The sequence below is a fragment of the Mucor mucedo genome (assembly GCF_025094135.1).
Source record: "Mucor mucedo strain NRRL 3635 chromosome Unknown EV154scaffold_122, whole genome shotgun sequence".
Classification (NCBI taxonomy): Eukaryota; Fungi; Mucoromycota; class Mucoromycetes; order Mucorales; family Mucoraceae; genus Mucor; species Mucor mucedo.
Window position 1 is genome coordinate 57,607 of NW_026252406.1, and position 18,140 is coordinate 75,746.

Here is an 18,140-nt window from a genome sequence, read left to right on the forward strand (position 1 = left end):
TTTCATTAGGAACAAAAAGCGTAACATGAGTGTAGCATGCCCAGCAAAGGCAAAAATTTATCGAAAATGACGCGCTCGTACGAAATATGCAGAAAGTATAAACAAAAGGCCTGAATAAACAATAAAGCGGCCAATAAAAATAATTGATAACCTCACTCGTTACTGCCTGTTTGTTTGTAGCATTGATTGGATGATGAAAAGGCTGTTTTACTTTATTTTAAAAAAAGAAGTTTATCATCCCATTCTGATACAAATACAATTCCGCTAATAAACTGCTGGTAGTACAGCCAATATAGAACCGAGACAACGTATTCAACTATATAGATTCTTGGCCTAATAACTAGTTTTTTTTGTATTCTTATTCGACTTTCCCCTGAAAGATATAGTTAACCTACTAGAAAATAGTTGTCATGCAAGCCACTTAGTTGACAAAGTTCAATTAATTCTTACCATATACAGCTACGGTTCTTGTATATAGTATATAAGCCTTCAATTACATTTATAGTGTATTTTTATCCCTCTCCTCCCCCCTCCCCTTTTTTTTTCTTTCCCCCTCCTTTTGTTAACCCTTATCTCCGATTGTTGTACTTTTTAAAACCAAGGAACGGACATTTAATGGCTGAAAGTCTAGTATAAAAGCCTAAAGACTGGATAATTAAAAGAAACAAGGCTCGTTATACAAGAAAATGATCACTTAAAATCGGGGTAATTTTTATAGGTGACACCTTGTCAAACAGTAAATTTAACGCTTATGAGAAAATAGAATGCTGTGCCCTTACAAAATTGGTTCACAAAGATACTTGGATTTAGTCTCAGTTATTCTTACTACACAATTGTAAAAGCATGATCTTTTTTTTTTTTCGCCTTTAAATAGAGTTCATTAATTTGTTTCCCTCTTCTTTTCTTTATTCTTCTTTTTTTCGTATTTGAATGCTTTAAAATTATTTTCTTTACACTCCTTCTAGTGAATAAAATAGCCTTCTCCTCCCTTTCCTTCTTTTAACTTGATACTATACACTCCCTTTGACATACAACAAATAACCATCTTTTAAACTATCATCATAATCCCTTTTTGCTACTCCCTGAGCTTATTTTATACCTTTTTTCAATACCAAGCTTTTTCTTTACAAATCAACAAATGAGTCAACAACGCCGTATACCTTCCTCCGAATATCCCAACAACTTCAATATCTCTTCCTATTCTTCAGCAACTAAACTCGAACTGCCTGATCAATCAATAGTTTATCCTGGTAATTTTAGATTTGTCTGTCATTTTATTTACATCTAATTAACCTATTTTTTTCTTGATATTTTGATATAAAATAGCATCTTCGTTTTATGTTTCTCCAATGGCAAACAACCACCCATCACCTTCAAGTTCTTATTTTTACGATCAACAAAGCCAATTTATTCATCAACAAAACAGTCCTGATTCTACCTTCATGTCTACTTCTCCACCACCTCATAAAATGAATACCTGTTCGCCTTCATCGATCATGATCCAAGAGCCACCCATGTTAGTTGCTTCCTCGTCCTCAACAACAACCGCTTCCACTATGTCTTCCTCCTCGGTCGAATTCCTAAACGAAGCCTTTGCAAAAGCTTCTTCGTTGCCTGAATCTTTCTATCCTGAATTCTTACAGTATTCCAAAGAAGCTTACGAACAGTCTACTGGTGGTGGACCTAACCGTAAAAAGCAAAGAAGATATTTGCAAACATTAGAAAACAAAGACAACATGATGGAAGATACACAACACCAGCAGCAAATGCAACATCAACAACAGCAACAACAACAACAGATGAGCGAAAACAATGGCGAAGAATCTGATAATGACGATGAAATGAATACGTAAGTGTAGTATAAAAAAACTAATATTTCGGTAAAAGCTAACTTTCTTTTTATTAAAAGCAATGGTTTGACATCAACCGAAATTCGTAGACAAATACATATTCAATCCGAGCAGAAGAGAAGAGCTCAAATTAAAGATGGATTTGAAGAGTTGAGAAATGAATTACCAGCTTGTTTAAATAAAAAAATGAGCAAAGTCGCATTATTACATCGCAGTAAGTAATTTTTCTTTGAAATGTAGCATAACTTTATTCTTACATACCCATCATAGCTGTCCAACATATACAACACTTAAAAGACACTCAAATGTCTATTTTGTCTGAATTAGAAAGACTTGTTCATGAGAATGAACAACTTCGCAAGTAAGTTTTAAAACAACTATTTCATTAGCCTCTTTACTAATCCTTCATTACAGGTTCCAAGAAGGTGTGCTTCAAAAGCAAGCTTTGGAAAACATGTATACCATGACAAACATGTAAAACCAGTACCATTTGAACATAACACTACTAACCCACTCTTGATACACATCTTTAATCAATATATTGCATCTTTGTTTCCTTTTTTTTTTCTATTTTATCATACAAACAAGTATACACCCACACTCACTCTCAACTCACGTAGATGCAACCCTTACTACAATGCTTCTTCTATCATTAATTTTATTTCGCATACCATCTCTCTCTCTTTGATAATCTTCCCTTCCCTTTTTTCTTCCCCCTTACACAACAACTATAGAGCTCCCCCTTTTCCCCCAAAAAAATTGTTTATAATAATACTATTATAATACTTTAATTGCCTATCTGTTTTCCTTTTATACAACCACCTCATTTTAGAATTTGTGTCATGTAACCAAACTTTAAAAAAAAAAGAGAGCAGTGGACAGTGTCACAAGTACAAATTCGCACTTTGGATTTCTTTTTTTAAACTGCCGTATGTTTTGTTCTCGAAGACACCATTCTGCGGCTTAAAATCGTTTTCCATAAGCATTCTAATCTATATGATTGATGGTCCAAGAGCAATTTTTTTTGGGGTTTGTTCACCTTATCACACTAAACAACAAAAATAGCTGTGTTTACCATATAGGGAGCCAAACTGCAATATTTAAAGTTAACATTGCTTAAGTTTGTGTGCAGTATGAATGTTTTATACTGAAAGGGTATTTAGTAAATTTAAACTCCTAACACACGCTGTTTGTAACTAACCTCTACTAAAGAATATCCCTATCATCGATAGTCAGGCCACTAACATTTCCTTTTAAAAAAGCTCAGTCAATATTCTGGAAATCAGTGTTAGACTGACTTATGTTAGGATGAAAAGATGGAAAAGTTGTATAGAATAGCAAGTTTGCTACACATGTAAGACCAATGGCAAGGGCTGACACTGTGTCTCTTTTTTTATGCGAATGAGCATTGAGTACCGAAACACATTCTGAGCTTGTTCCATTGATTGTTTGAATAACAGAATTTCCGTTTTTTCGGATTATGCGGTACGGATGGTTTGTTTTAGAAAAGCAGAACACACAGGTTTGCGATGTATTATACTCGTTGGTGACACACACTGAGGTATATCTACACTGTCCACCATGGCGCATATCTCTTTTTATTGAAGATCTAGTGCCGTAATTACGATTACCAACAGACATAATAGGATCCTTTTTTGTTCCTTCGGCTGTACATTTTCGTTCCAAGGAACACAGTTGATCGGCATATTTTCAGTATTGCAATTCATAGGTCCGTTTTTTTTTTTGTTCTTGGAACTTAAATGTATTTAGAAATTTCGCAGCTTTTCCCTGCTGTTTAAATGAAGTTGATATATTAAGTCGGCGTCGTCTTACATGTGTAAATGGATGCTGACTTAACCATGCTTCGGCCTCCTGCACAATATGGCCATCAAATGAATTTTTTGCTCGCTGAAGGCTATCACGGATTTTCCGAGAGCCACCTTTATAGTCAGTTATGCTTGATTTAACCTTGAAGGTTTCTGTTTATTATTAGAAAAATTGTTAAATTCGAATCAGTAAGTTAACTCCTGTTATGATACCTCTTTCCAGACAAGAGGAATTCAAGCAGTCAGTTTTAAGCTTTTCAATATCACCGCTAGTTTCTAATCACGCATGGTTTTTTTAAAAGACATAGTTTCATCTCGTTCTTTGAGGTTTCCATAATATTTCTGTCTTTTTGTTCTGTGTGGTCTTTTTTGCAGACTACTCTCTGAAGCATTGTCTTCGATGGATATTTAACGAGGTCTCTTTCTTACATGTAGACGCCAAACAGGAGGTTTGTTAACAGTATCAGTCCCTTGATTAAATATTGATCTCTGTTGCTTTCTATAACGCATGAAAGCAATAAAATTATTTTTGATTAAATACTAGAACAAATGGAGAAAATAAGAATGGCTGCTTTTCCAAAAGTGGATCGTAAGAGCCTCTACGTCATTGAAGATAAAAAAAAATTATATCAAGCTTAATCACATAATAACTGATATTTGGTTTTAAAGTGCTAAAAAATAAAAAATACTTTTCTGTGTCACATAAAATTCTCCATTCACTCTGGATACTGCGTAGTTTATCCCGACAAAGTAGGGATTTCTTTTGTACACCCCAAAAAAAAGAAAAAGAAAACTACTCTCACTTACAGGTTTAGCGTTTTCGTTTAGAAAAAAGTTACATAACAAGAAGATGTCTGTGTTTTAATGCTAAAACTTGCAATCAAAGCGTCAAGATATCCTGCCGTCGCTCTTGCGAACAATTAATAGAATTAAAAGTCTGTGTGTTAAAGGATACACAATGTGTAATTTTGTTTTTGAGGTAACCCAGTAAATTTTTTGTGTAATCAAGCACAGCATTTTACAAAACTCACGATAAATGACAAAGCTCTTTTTTTTCTTGATGCATGGCAAAAATTTATCCTTTCCCTTCATGGAAGTCTGGAGGATTAAATAAATCAAAATATGGAAGTGATGAAAGGTGCTAATGAATAGCATAAGTGAGGAATATTGCTTGTGTATAGTACAGAAACAAAGATATACCTAAACTATGAGTAAATAGGTGAAAATGATAAATCAAAAATCATCATTTTCCCCTTTGACTGTTTTTTGTTCCATTTTCTTCATATGTGATTACGTGGCGGTTTAAACTTGCTAGATGATAAAATACTTGTTGCTTGCAGGACGAATAAGACAGTTTCAGAAGTCTTCCAGTATGCAGTGCTTAAAAAAAATTAAAAATAGAATACAAGAGAATCCTCGCTTTCAAAGAATCTCACTCAGACCCTGATTAAAAAATGGGTCCGTTTAAAGATACAAAAATGTAGTTGATGCTCCAAACAGCCTATTACCGCCATGGGTATTCCCAATTAGACTAGTGGAGAGAAATACCCCACCGAGTATCTAATTATCTTCAGTGATTAAAGATGAAGAAGGTTTTGCCGACGATAATTCAGAAAGCATCGACCAAACAGGCCCACTACTAGAATAGTATTCAATTCAGGCCAATGGTGAATATTTTATACTATCATTATCTTCTGGACCAGATGATGCATTAGAAGCATACCGAACACTAGACACCACAAATTCTCCTTAGAAGAATTATCTTCGTCATCGAGTCCGGATATTTCAGCTCACCACTAAAAGATACAATTTACTCTGAAGTCCCGAATTCGTGATAAAGCTGTTGCAAACAATAACGCTTTGGCTTGTTAGTACACAGGATGTGATCTTTCCTATAAACATTCTTTTTTTTTTCTGTTCATTTAATGAATATTTTTTTGTTCTGTCTTCAGCCAAAATTGAACTTTATATTGTAAAGACATTATCCAGATCATATACAGACCAAACTGGTTCCTTTTTTGGAGCCAATTGAACCTAAAAATAATGGTTAAAGTGTGCAAAGTATCGGTGAAGTGAGAGTGAAGGACTGTATACATATCTCAATTTTTAAATAAAAGTATATTTTTTAACGCCAAACAAAAAGACATCCCTTCCACAAATTTTGTTTATTCATTGTGAACAATTAGTCTTGACCAAAATGACAAAGATAAAAAAATTAAAACTAGCATCATTTCCTAAACTGATTAGTGGATTGTAATTAATTTATAGTGCATTTCGCACACTTAGCCTAGGTAATTGTAGAGTTAATATGAGCTCGTTAAAATTGATTGCTTTAGTTTAGATGCTTTAGTGGATTCATCTGGTATTAATTTATTTTATTTCTTTGTGGAGAACTTGCAAGCATAATTAAACCTTATAACTTTGGTTAGGCTCGCGCTCAGCATACATATTGAGCATCAGGTCTCTAATTAGTTCATCCGCGGCTTGTTCCTCGACTGTTATCAACATAAAAATATCGTTTGTGTCATAATCCTGTGTTAGCAGGCAGTATCCCGGAGGAAAGACACTACCAGCTCCATCGGTTGCCAAAAAGGGTTTACCCCAGCCTAAATCTAATCTCTAAATTAAAAAAAAAGGCATAGTACCAGGCTATGATGTTGATCTTACCATAATCTTTACTTTTCATATCAAATTTGCACCAGTTGGTAAAGATCACATCTGCTGTCCAAGAAATGCGACCCGGAGGTTCAATGTTTTTGGGATCCTCAAAAAATGAAATCTTAGACTTAACAGCTTCTGGAGAAAGTTCGGTATTCAACGTATTTCGGATAGCAAGGGCCACACGAGAAGCGGCCTCGTTTTTTGAAGATAACAGGTCGGATCGACATACTTCACCGCTTAAAAGTACGTTGAAATTACCAAAGTATTGTCCTTCCGCCATATTTCCTTCAGGAGCTCTTTCACGGCCATCCGCTGCCATGGAGATTACTTCAATTTGAGACTCTTCTGGCGATCTTCCTTCCAGTCTTTTCACTTTTTTGCTTTCACGAGCTCTTGTAATGGCACCAGATATGATGGCAACAAGAGCATCGCCTGATGAGATCCATTTTTCAGGAGCAGAGGGTGATAAGTCTCGCTTTAATCGCTGTAATGAGCTCTTGGTAATCTTCCATCGAGTAAAAGTTGACGTTGCCAATAAGAGGGCTGGTGGACCAGTGAGGGGAGCAGAAAGAACTTCAAATGGCGGTGGTGAATTACCAGATGTATAATTGCCTGCCTCAGAAAAAAATCGGCCAGGATTATGAAACCAACTTGTAGGGATCTTTGTGAAATCAGCAGCTTCCCCTCGTGCAAGTTTTGACCAGAGTTTTAGAAAATCGAGATAGCCACAAAGATCAGTAATCTGATGATTGATGGAAGACGCCACCACTATAACACCGCAGGAAAACTACGTCTACGTATCAGATATAATAATCGTACCAATTTATTGAGAGCAATACAATTACCTTGGTTACTTTTACTGCTAAAGAGGGCGATAATAAAGGAATCGGCAGTGTGTTACGTGGTGAAAGCCCTTCGAAATCACAAACATATGGGGAATCTATTACTTCTGTCGTGAATGGTGTGCCTATAGCTTCAGTGCTGATAAAAACTTCGCCATTTTCTTTCGCCTTCACAGTTCCTGCAACTGGTGGATACAGTTCAAGTGCCTCTGAAAGAGAGGTTTTTAGTTTATTGGCAATAACAGTGAAAGAGCATCCCGGCGAGTGGTAAAACCGATGATTGTGAATGTCCATCGGTGGACCCAAAAGATCTAAACCATGAAGTGGTATGGCTAATGGTGGAGATGGGCATGTGTGCCTACTAGTTGGGTAAATGATGCAAGTTTCTTTGATCATTGTGAAAGTCCAAGGTGAAAAGCCGTTTTAATCACATTAAATGCTTCATTTTAAGGTTTTTGTATGTCGATATTATTGGTTAAAACTTCTGACCGCAGCGACAACAATGAATGATGAAATTTAGTAGCGTATTTCATTGTGTATTTGCGAGTGCATAGCATCCCGTTAAAAGCACATTCCAAAATTATAGCAATAGCGAGCTTGCACTACATTTGAAAAAAAAAAAATACGGTAAGACAATTTCAAACCTGTCAATGCTAGGTTTGAGCACCTAATAAGTATAAAAATGAGCGATACTTTTCCCAAGAAAGCACAAATAATGGTATGAGTACACCAAACTTGATGTATATGTATATTTTTCTTGTATAAAAGTATTTAGTTTATCTAGGAAAATTAAGCAACCATCCAATTTTAAGGAACCGGCACTATTTTAACCACAAAAGGGTTATGAAACCTCACATCCATCGGATGGAATTTATTATAGATTAATTTGGGAATCAGATTCTTGCATCTACCTCAGGTATGGGTATGTGTCTAATCCAGAAGGAACAAAACAATCTTGTTTTTTGCGATTTTTCGAGTTACAAATTCGTAGACGTTTCAGAAGAGTCAGATATGACCGATTGCTTGTTCCCGTTCGTGGCCGTGGTAAGCGTTTCCTCAGGCAAAGGGGGTTCAGCAGAATTTGAGGGTGGAGATGTCCCAGAAACAACCAATGTGGGATGAGTAGCTACACTGTATGACCTAGCTAATGTGGTGGGTATATCTATTAAAGCGGATGTATTACTATGTCCATTTGATTGCATAGTTGCTTTTTCATTCAAGATTATTGTATTAGTATTATCGCCTGCGTCTTCTAAGGAAGATGTTGTATTTGCTGTGGAACTAGTATCTGCTTCGACAATCGCCCCAGAATTTTCAAACACCCAGGCATCGGAACTATCAGGGTCCATTCCTTCTAAAAAGTGGGCCCTGGTACTCTCCCAAAATTCAGTTAACCATTTTCCGTCAAAACAATGTTCTTGGAATCGAATTCTTAAAGCATCGGGGTGACAAAGTAATGACGAGGGTTGTCGTCGATTGGCTATCAGAGCAGGAGTATGGTTGGTATAGAGACGGTTGTTGACCCAATAGAACCCTTGCGAATCAGGCCTGATTTGAACGAACGAAACGCCTGATTGATGTACATATTGATCGTACTTGTAAACCTCTTTTATGTAAGAATACTCAAGATCGACACCTTCTGATTTGGCCCGCTCAAAATTAAAGTCTGCTTCAACATCCAACACAAACCCTAGATGGCGTACAAGCGCTATTTCGTAAAATTGTGCTGGAACCGCAATTTTTGATGCTGAAATAAGCTCATCAATTGAAGGTGGTAGCACAGCCATTGAAATAGGTACGGGACATTGAAAGGGATTATCATTTTCAGTATCTTCATAAGCCTGGTCTACAGACCCTTCCACTAATTTCAATCCGCATCTTTCTGCCTGGCGACTCCAGTTTTGTAGCAATTCCTGTACGAGTTGTGCCGTACAACCGAGCCAATTTAATTGAAAGTGGTAGCAATTATTCGGATTATGAATTGTATCATAATGCAGAATAGCTGTTTCTCGGCGGTCGCTTTTCTTATATGGGTCCACGTCTATAATCATTGACTGTGACATATCAAAGGTAATCCGTTTTGTTGCAGTATATGAACTTGTGCTTGGTATTTGACGAAGAGTTTGATTTTCCCCAATACTATGATCTTTTTCCTTCGATGGGATTGTATCACTATTATTACTAGCTTTACGGTTCTGTGATTTGGATTTCTTCTTTTCAATCGAGAACTCATCATTTATCCCATAGAAATAATTACCATCCAAAAAACTGTGACGTTTGGTAGCCGAGCTAAACAATGGAGGCTTCCTTTGCATTAGTGAATTACCAAATTGGACGGCTTGCTCTCGTGTCGTAATTTCCTCGATTTGTCCAATTATCCAGTCTACAAACTCAGTACCTGTGAAAACATCATTGAACATTCTGAAATGCCAGCGTCTATCCATAATCTTGACACCCCCCTTGGGATCTTGCAACGCTGCAGCAATTTCTTTGGATCTAGAGTCACGAGTGAGGCCTTGTCCAATAATTATAGACGATAGAATACTGCTGTGAGGTTTGGACTCTTGAGGAATAGGCGCCGAAGAAACACGTACAGCATCACTAGCAACATAGGCAGAAGGATCCATCGTAGTCAATTTTACACCAAGATCTGAAAATCCAATTTCTTTCTTACGTCTATTTTGTAGCTCTTCTCTCTCTTCGGGAGTGAGCCATTTTGCTTTACGGATATTTTGAATCCACGATTCGAACAGGGCCAATCTTTTTTCTTCCTCATCCAAATTATCGTGAAGTGCCCCAGTGAGAGTAATATTAGTAGGCAATGTTTCGCGGGGAATCACAATAAACCTAGCGCGCCAGAATCGAAGATTATCTGTTAATTCTTCCTGATAACCAGCGACAAGATGATCGAGATAGTTCCAGGCATATAGCAAGCTAGGGTAGCTAAATACTACCGTCTTTTGTCTGTAAGCTGTCATATTCTTTGGCCATATAGCACAATTATAATTAATCTTGCTAACATCAAATTGAATTTTACGAACATAACGACGAACTTCAACATTTTGACCGGATGAATCAAAAGTAAGTTGATGTACCTGATGACCCATAGACAGCCACCAGACCATATGCTTCCATTTTGACTTCTCATTATCATCCTGAGCTGATCCGCTACCTACTGCAGGGACTGTATTTGCTCCACCCAAGGTCAATTTTGTATTTCCTCCAATGGTCATTGTTGTTGCCAAAGTCGTTGCTGCATTGTTACTAGTAGGGCTTCCACCATTCCTAATACCACCGTTATCGATCTCCTTTCCTGCCGCTATTGCCACCAAACCTGCCGCGTCTTTATTATTTGCGTTCATAAATCCTCCACCAAGAGCTGAAATAGGGCCATCTCCTTTTACAGTAGTGGGTTTTAAGTAATTGGAGCTACCTGTAATATCTACAATAATTTGGAAACCTTGCGCCAAACGTTGACTTAACATTTCAATTAACAAATTTTCGGTTTTTTTGTGTTCGGATAAGCTACGATCACCTGCTTGGTAGAGATTGGTATCTTCACTTGCTGAAACAGTGTACATGTAGTGATCATACCTCGTGGCTAATTCTTCATTTGATGGGAAATAGTCTGTGGTTAGAGGCAGACATGCAGGTGTAGCTAACGATTTCCAATGTACAACAGGTTCATCACAGATAGCGGCCTTAGGTAATGCATGCTGCCAGCGTCTCAAATGCGAAGTAAATAAATTTTGGTTATCTGATGGGTTACACGGATTAATCAACATGTGTTTGTAAGGATTGTTTCGACCAAAATTGTGTGATGGTGAAGATCGATTAAGGTTGTTTGTTCCAGTAGCGCCAAAACTAGTACGTATCAATTCACTGTTTCCAGATTGTTTATGAATTGAAGGAAGGCTTCCTGAAACAACACCTCCTTGACGCGGCGAATGATTAATATTTTTGCGGCTTGAATCAGAACGTCCTCCGAGACCTTTATTGTTGATTGGAACAGGGTCAACCGTGCTTGAGCTCACAACTGCAAATTCGTCTTCTTCGTGGCCAAGTGCAGCGGCATGTTGTTGGGTAGTTCCAGCAATGGCTGCCCCTATTGATGTATATTTACCGTCTGTGCTATTCACAGTCCCCCGCCTTAAACTTCTGAATCTTGCATTGTTCGTGACATCGTCTCTGATAAATGTAGGTGATGACTTGAATGGGTCAATTCCTTTTTCGTCTTTACGCGGTGGGATATGATGGCTATCGAAAAGTCCTTTACCTCCTAATTGTTGGGACTGCGATATAATTGAAGGCACACGACGCGCTTCACTTGGATGATGCCATGTCTTGAGAAAGGTTAATTCAGGTCACATCAAATTGGTGGTATACACTTACAGTTGTATTTTTGTGTCTTGCATTATTCTGCCAAACCTCGTTGTTACCAATTTCGGGGCGTTCGGGACCATCAAACGAGTTTTTGTTGGATTGATTTATCTTTGGATTTGTTGATTTTCCTGAAGAGGGAGGGCCAACGATCATCCGCTTATTAAAACGGGGTTCTGCTGAAGTTTTAAACAGTCCACCGTCATATCTTTCATATGAATAGACCGGTTTCTCCATGACAGCAATCTTTTGCGGATGAACTTGAGTCATTTCGGCATTGGCAAAAAATGAAGGTCTTCGGGTGCTTCCAGATATATTTGCAGATCGCGATAAGTAGACCTCCCCATTACTGGTATGGGACATTTTGATAGCATTTTCTTCACCTGTTCTCAATTTATCATTTAAACTACTGCTGCTCCTTTGTTCTTTAATTGTACGTACAGATGCCTCTTTGCGTGTTGTGGCTGGGTCAGATAAGTAGGGGATGCAAATGCCTCGAATATCGTGTTCCATGATACCCATCATTTGAAGTTCGTACATTTTGCAACGTGTTTTAAATTTATCCTGTTTGAGAAATCTCCCTGTTTCATGATGATAAAAGCTACAGTCTATCCAATGTGGCACAGCGTAAAATTTCTGGGTAGGTGCATCATTTGAATCTCTATAAAGAGGATCCTGATGGCCTATTTTCTGATTTGAATTTGCATGCATCATTCCTATCTTTTCAGGTGAGTTATTTGCAAATATTGGGGGCTTGCCAGCTCCACGGAGGGCTAGTATATCTTGAGTAGGGGCAGCAGTTTCAGTTTCATATACTTGTGGTGCGTCCATGTATGCCATCAGTGGTGTTATGTGTAAAGGCAAAGGAGATAAGCAGACCAAATCCATCGCAATACCATTATCTGTCATACGCTCATTCGTCAACCGAAGCAGTTTTTTGTTGACAGAAAATTTACCCACTCCGGGAGTAATCAAAATGATAGAAAGGCCTGTTCTCATCAAATCTCTGTCAACGTAATGTTTATCGAACGGATTTAAAGCTAAGTTTACAGCTTCGAGTACGTTTCCTTCGTATGCCATTGATATTTGGCCACTTACAATTTTTTTACCATTCTCTGCGCGCAACAGAACATTTGGTTGGAAATTAAGCTGTTCTTTCTTCAATGGGCCAATTATCGACATCCAGTCATCTGTTGTCTCCCAGTCAGCCAGTACTTTATAGAAATCCTTGTAAAATCTGCCATCAGGAGCTTCATTTATTAAGGGATCGTCGATTTTTGTTTCATAATAAACACGCGTAAATAAGACGATAGATACCACATGATTTGTGCCTTCATCTTTCCAACGAGTAAATAATTGTGGTAAGAAATTACTCACAGCCTTCTCAAAGTACAGCTCCCCGTCCTCGTCAAACTCCCACATCTCCCTTGACATTTGTATAAATAAAAAATACTTTGCTGATGCGGATCGGAATATCATACGAGTTGTCTCCGTAATATACCCAGATGTTAGTTGCTCTTCGTTAGCAAAAAGACGCTTCACAGTTGCTTTGATCGATCCAGCAAATAATATTTTCTTTTCTAGATACACACATGTTCCCTTGAGCCTTTGCTGCAATCTCCACATATCACTTCTACCGAGGTACTGCTCTTTAAAAGCAAGTTCGACATGATCTAATGCTACTTGATATGGATCAATCTATAAGAGATACTAAATGAGCACTCGCCCAAAATTCATATATTTCCACTTACCAATTCGACCTGAACCTCCTGTCTCGATCTTAGATTAAACCTATCTGCAATATCTTTAGATACCGAAAGCTAACGTATTTTTTCATCAGATAATGCATAACGCTCGTTTAGTATGGTAAAATTACCTGCAATTGCTGTTGCTTAGCCAAGTTCTCTTTGTCAGCAGCATGACCTTTTACAATGACGAAATCCAGTTGTTCATTGTGCTCTTGTTTGTCTGATGATTGCGATTGCTGAGTTTGCGTTGATGACTGGTCTGATTGTTGCTGCTGGCATTGTTGGTTTTGTTGGTTTTGTTGTTGGTTCTGTTGCTGTTGAGATGCAGTATGTTCGAGTTGTGTTTTGCTATCCTGTTGATCAGCTTTGTTGTTGTTAATCACATTTTGAGATTGTTGTTGAGGTTGTTGTTGTGTTATTCGAGGGCAAAGAATCTTGAGTAGTTGGCCATCACGAAAATTTGGAAACATTTCAGGATTGATAACAGCATCATGATTATAAATGGCACCGGGATCGTGTATCCATAAGACTATAGGCTTATTAGATAGCAAAAGGCCCCGTGGTGGTCCATTATTTGCAGCTGCAGGCATTTTTTATTTTTTAAATTGTAAGACGGGGCAAAAAGACGTTAGATATTTCTCAAGCCGCCAAAAATATTTAATCCTTCATGTTTATTAAATAGTAATTTCCAACTAGAAATCGGAAAATAAAGTCGTAGAGACGACAATACCGATAAGTAAAATGATTGTAACCAAAGTAATCATAGCAGCTATCAGTTTATTCCTGTTCTCTCGTTTACGTAAAATTGAATCATAATCGATCGTCTGTCCAACTTGCGTTCTTTGTAATACATTCAACTCATCGTCTATCACAAATACCATATCTCCTTCCTGTAAGACAACAGGCCATCTACGACGATATTTTTCAATTAGGATGTTCACCTCATTTCTCATTTCGGTTAGCTTTGTAAATGTAAGCGCTAGTTGTCGAAGGTCTCCGTGAATATGTTGGACAATCATCATCATATGCTGTATCTCTTTATCATTTCTTCTTATGCCTCTTTGCATTAGGACCTGAACAAATACTGATGGCGAATCCTCTCCGGTAGATGCAATTGCACGTTCCATATCAAATACTGTCGTTTGTGGATTGACTGATCTAATGTGTTTTTCAAATAAAAGCGACGTGTATCTCTGACTTTCGGTTGTTATATTGATATACTTTTCCAACAAATCTTTATATGACCTCAAAATATGTTTGTATTTTCGATTACGGAGGTCGAGATCTGATAATGTTGGCTTCGATGGTTCAAGTGTAGCGACTGCTTTTCGAAGATATTGAAAGCTGATTTCCAACTTGGCTGTTTGTTCTGCTAATGTTTCTCTATTTTTCCTGGCTGTTTCATCTGTTTCTGGTGTGTGTTCGTATAGCATTTTATGGGCATCCTTTAATTTCTCGACGTTATAATGGCCTTCGCTGATATTAAATATGACATTATCAGCTATTGCTTCAAAAGACTTATAGTATGAAACATCCAATAACTCGCTGTTCTGCCTTTGAATTGTTGTGATATTTAATGGAGGTGATGGGGGAATACCAGTGTCCCATTCTTGTGGTGCAGTCAAAGGTTGTTTCTCGATATCGACCATTTTTATGACTCTAAATTTTGTGTATGTTTTTTTTGAAAACAATGAAGAAAGAAAGAAGATAGATGAAGGGAAACCAAGAAGCTTAAAAATAACTAATTCCTTGCAATGGGGCTTAGTTGCTTTATTAGATGAAGTTTGGATTTATTTTGATTACTTGCGAGGAATTGAAAACTATTTCTTATTTGAACGATTTTTTTTTAAATATAGATTTTTTTTTTAATATGGACACTTGCACCTGGTTGCGGCATATAATTTTCTTGACTTCGAATAAGTTTTTTTTAACCCGTTATTGATTTGCACCTCTCCTACAAAAAAGTCCCTGTTTTTCGTATTTATCTATCTTCTTCCTCATATTTATATCCATTATTAAGATATTTAAACCGACACTTTCTATTGTTGTAAACAATTTTACACAGCGCCACACATTAAAGTATGACAAACTTCTAATTTCGTCTAGTAATTCATATGAACCCAAAAGCTCAAACTGCTATAATATTTTGTGAGGCTGAGAAAATAAATAAACAAAAAATACTACACTGCCTTTGGTCACGCTACTCACCTTAACAGTGTTTCTAAATCACAAGGCAACTCTGTCTCTGACATTGTTAATGATATATGTCATCGCTAATATGTATCAAGTTACTTGTCTCCTTTGTGAGGTTTGAAATTACAAATTTACACACTTATAAACTTACACCATTACATGACATAAATTATATTGTTTTTATATACTTGTAGCTTCCATGTCACAGCGAAAGCCCTATTCCTTAAGTCTAAAATGTCCTAATAATTTGAAAAATACGGGGAACTGAAATGTTGAAAAAATAATCAATTGATCAATTGATTTTAATAGAACTAGAATTCAGTCCCTCCCAACACCTTTTTTTCGTCTAATCTAAGAAGTCGTAGCTGACAGCCTTTTAGACATTTTCAATCTAAAGTAACTTCCTAGCTTTGACTATTTTGTGGTTCAATATGTTGTACATATGTATGCATTGGCTTATAAATACATAGAGGTTTTTTAGCTTTTTGTACTTTTCCATCTTATATTATGTTGACGAATGAAAGTTACTTTTTAGGTGTAGCTCACGCATTAGCATCCATGTCTGAATTTCAAATTGTTGGCGTGTGCAATAAGAAACGCAAGCATTTGATTGGTTTAGACAATTTACTTGCAATTTTATACAGAACATTGCTCATTTGGCTTCAGTACCTTCTACTTCTTTAAAGAGATGGCATCTTCTTCTTTTAGATCCTCTAAATGGGATCCCATTTTTATTTTAGCACAAGTAATTAATTAACGCTACCCATTCTTATAGTTGGAACTAACTTGTTTTTTATAAAAGATTACTTCCTTACAGTCACTCCTCTACATTTTGTATAGTGTGTTACTGTACATTGCATTAACATTAACAGGAACCGATATATCACTCGATCTTATTTTCAGCGACAAAGAGATCAGAACAGACACAGGTTTTGGATGGTCTTTGATTATTGTTTGGCTTGTCAATGCTTGCCTTAGTATACCCATTCTTATGTTAATTGTACAACGAGCGAAACAGATTCTGGATTTTGTCTTAACTTTTCATTTTTTCCATATATTGTGTGTATGGAAATTATCACACCATTTTCCGACAGGCTCCTCGTGGTGGATACTTCAATTAGCTAACGTGGTTATCATGACTTTTGGTGGGGAGTGGGCATGTATGCACCGGGAGATGAAACCAATCATGATAAAAAGTGGCCTGAACAGAAAAAAAGAAACGACCGATACATCATCATCAAATACAACTGTTTTACCAGAGGATGAAGAAGGTTTATTGGGAAATACCGAAAATAACAACAAGTTTAAGAGAAAGGTGTCTGATGTCGGACCAAAGGAAGACAGTAGTATCGTTGACGATCAAGGTGCATTACTAGCTGCTGTTAGTAAAGCCAAAAAAGCACTTATGTCGACTGCGGGTAGATCAAAACGTACAACCAAAAAATATGACATTATTCCTATGAAGGATATGGATAATGACAATGCAAATAGTAACAACTAATTATCCCTTGATTACCCCCTCTTGTACATATACTGAACTTCAGTTTTGACACTTCATTAGCCTATTATTTGAATAAAATAGAAATTCAGACATCTAAGTTATGGCAAACTGTATCAATTAAAGATTCTGTAGCAGCAATTAGAAAGATGTTGATGTTTCTATGCTATCGAAGACTTTGCGGTATATACCATATTAGTAATTCGGATTGCTCTTTGTCATCTTTTTTTTTTTGCGCGGTCAAGCATAGCGCTGATCACAGCAACAGAGATGTGTGGGAATAATAAACATTGAGTGAATTGTGATGCTCTCAGAGTATCCCCAGGAGTCGCACTTAAAAAACGCTTAGCTTAAAGTGCAATGAAGAAAAGATCTAAATCGACCCCAGCGATATTAATCGTATTACTTCTGTGTCAAACAACTCGTTTTTCCACAGCGCTTTTCATAATTGCTAAAGTCAAGACCCTACTTCTAATTCGCAAATAGCTATCTATGACATTCATAATTATGTCTCTTACAAAGGGGCATTTTTCATAAAGAACATCCTGATAAATTTAGCACTTTTGTCTATTTGATAATATATTACAGCGTCCCTTCACCTGTATACCCCCAATGTCGAGCTCATCATAGCTGTTGTTGGGTCTCATAATAAGACCGGCATACGATCTTTGGTTTCCGATGAGTAAAGAACGATATGTTTTTTTAAAAATTAGGTGAATGGGAGAAGTAAGCGTTCTATTGATTTGTTCTTCGGCTTCTTTTCCCAGTGTCCATGCTTCTAGATAACCGGGTAGACTAATAAGTCTATTATCATAGACTCGTTTGTAGCAAAAAGACAATTGGAGTTCACAAACATTTCACGGTTTTCTAATGTCGTGTAGTCAACACCCTCGACTAAACTCAACTTAAAAGCTGTCTTGGGTATGAGTATTGTAATATAACAAGTATTATAGGTCTGTAAAATTGAAGGGTATAGAGAAGTGAAATCAGATCTACAAATAGGATGGAAAAAGCAGCCTCTTTCAGGTTCAGTAAGAGTGATCTTACCCTACATGATATAAATATATCACTTTTCACTTCTCATGTCGATTTTCTTGTATTACTGCCCTTCCTTGTTCGATTGTTACGTAGATAGGTACTAC

General features: G+C 37.0%; 6 protein-coding genes across 6 annotated transcripts; 2 read left to right on the plus strand and 4 right to left on the minus strand.

The window, feature by feature from the left end:
* Positions 1 to 1,138: 1,138 nt before the first annotated feature.
* Positions 1,139 to 2,328, plus strand: EV154DRAFT_428600 (uncharacterized protein; the record flags this gene model as incomplete). Its single annotated transcript, XM_051596426.1, has 6 exons — positions 1,139 to 1,250; positions 1,327 to 1,689; positions 1,747 to 1,849; positions 1,910 to 2,064; positions 2,121 to 2,211; positions 2,265 to 2,328. 6 exons carry the CDS (start codon positions 1,139 to 1,141, stop codon positions 2,326 to 2,328), a joined length of 888 nt encoding a protein of 295 aa, XP_051453172.1.
* Positions 2,329 to 2,853: 525 nt separating this feature from the next.
* On the minus strand, positions 2,854 to 3,885 carry EV154DRAFT_41982 (uncharacterized protein). Its single transcript, XM_051595915.1, has 2 exons — positions 3,052 to 3,885; positions 2,854 to 2,997 (listed from the first exon to the last, which is right to left on the minus strand). The coding sequence occupies exon 1, from the start codon at positions 3,489 to 3,491 to the stop codon at positions 3,114 to 3,116; it is 378 nt and encodes a 125-aa protein (XP_051453173.1). The 5' UTR covers positions 3,492 to 3,885; the 3' UTR covers positions 2,854 to 2,997; positions 3,052 to 3,113.
* Positions 3,886 to 5,731: 1,846 nt separating this feature from the next.
* On the minus strand, positions 5,732 to 7,658 carry EV154DRAFT_523422 (transferase). The gene is made up of 3 exons (XM_051603097.1): positions 7,183 to 7,658; positions 6,344 to 7,124; positions 5,732 to 6,288 (listed from the first exon to the last, which is right to left on the minus strand). Exons 1-3 carry the CDS (start codon positions 7,573 to 7,575, stop codon positions 6,083 to 6,085), a joined length of 1,380 nt encoding a protein of 459 aa, XP_051453174.1. The 5' UTR covers positions 7,576 to 7,658; the 3' UTR covers positions 5,732 to 6,082.
* A 300-nt stretch (positions 7,659 to 7,958) lies between these two features.
* On the minus strand, positions 7,959 to 13,919 carry EV154DRAFT_523424 (uncharacterized protein). The gene is made up of 4 exons (XM_051603098.1): positions 13,436 to 13,919; positions 13,311 to 13,379; positions 11,572 to 13,257; positions 7,959 to 11,522 (listed from the first exon to the last, which is right to left on the minus strand). Exons 1-4 carry the CDS (start codon positions 13,895 to 13,897, stop codon positions 8,157 to 8,159), a joined length of 5,583 nt encoding a protein of 1,860 aa, XP_051453175.1. The 5' UTR covers positions 13,898 to 13,919; the 3' UTR covers positions 7,959 to 8,156.
* EV154DRAFT_523432 (uncharacterized protein) lies at positions 13,920 to 15,086 on the minus strand. Its single transcript, XM_051603099.1, has one exon. It carries the CDS (start codon positions 14,954 to 14,956, stop codon positions 14,000 to 14,002), a length of 957 nt encoding a protein of 318 aa, XP_051453176.1. The 5' UTR covers positions 14,957 to 15,086; the 3' UTR covers positions 13,920 to 13,999.
* Positions 15,087 to 16,016: 930 nt separating this feature from the next.
* EV154DRAFT_523433 (integral membrane protein S linking to the trans Golgi network-domain-containing protein) lies at positions 16,017 to 17,131 on the plus strand. Its single transcript, XM_051603100.1, has 2 exons — positions 16,017 to 16,245; positions 16,303 to 17,131. The coding sequence occupies exons 1-2, from the start codon at positions 16,189 to 16,191 to the stop codon at positions 16,999 to 17,001; spliced, it is 756 nt and encodes a 251-aa protein (XP_051453177.1). The 5' UTR covers positions 16,017 to 16,188; the 3' UTR covers positions 17,002 to 17,131.
* Positions 17,132 to 18,140: the final 1,009 nt, after the last annotated feature.

What these genes read in the sequence shown, in the direction of transcription:
- EV154DRAFT_41982 (XM_051595915.1), bottom strand. Translation starts at nt 3,491, where the DNA reads ATGTCTGTTGGTAATCGTAATTACGGCACTAGATCTTCAATAAAAAGA.
- EV154DRAFT_523422 (XM_051603097.1), bottom strand. Translation starts at nt 7,575, where the DNA reads ATGATCAAAGAAACTTGCATCATTTACCCAACTAGTAGGCACACATGC. An exon ending in TAGCAGTAAAAGTAACCAAG is followed by an intron (nt 7,125 to 7,182) that starts GTAATTGTATTG and finishes ACGTAGACGTAG; the next exon opens with TTTTCCTGCGGTGTTATAGT. An exon ending in TATGAAAAGTAAAGATTATG is followed by an intron (nt 6,289 to 6,343) that starts GTAAGATCAACA and finishes TTTAGAGATTAG; the next exon opens with ATTTAGGCTGGGGTAAACCC.
- EV154DRAFT_523424 (XM_051603098.1), bottom strand. Translation starts at nt 13,897, where the DNA reads ATGCCTGCAGCTGCAAATAATGGACCACCACGGGGCCTTTTGCTATCT. An exon ending in CTAAGCAACAGCAATTGCAG is followed by an intron (nt 13,380 to 13,435) that starts GTAATTTTACCA and finishes AAAATACGTTAG; the next exon opens with CTTTCGGTATCTAAAGATAT. An exon ending in CAAGACACAAAAATACAACT is followed by an intron (nt 11,523 to 11,571) that starts GTAAGTGTATAC and finishes ACCTTTCTCAAG; the next exon opens with ACATGGCATCATCCAAGTGA.
- EV154DRAFT_523432 (XM_051603099.1), bottom strand. Translation starts at nt 14,956, where the DNA reads ATGGTCGATATCGAGAAACAACCTTTGACTGCACCACAAGAATGGGAC.
- EV154DRAFT_523433 (XM_051603100.1), top strand. Translation starts at nt 16,189, where the DNA reads ATGGCATCTTCTTCTTTTAGATCCTCTAAATGGGATCCCATTTTTATT. An exon ending in CCATTTTTATTTTAGCACAA is followed by an intron (nt 16,246 to 16,302) that starts GTAATTAATTAA and finishes TTTTTATAAAAG; the next exon opens with ATTACTTCCTTACAGTCACT.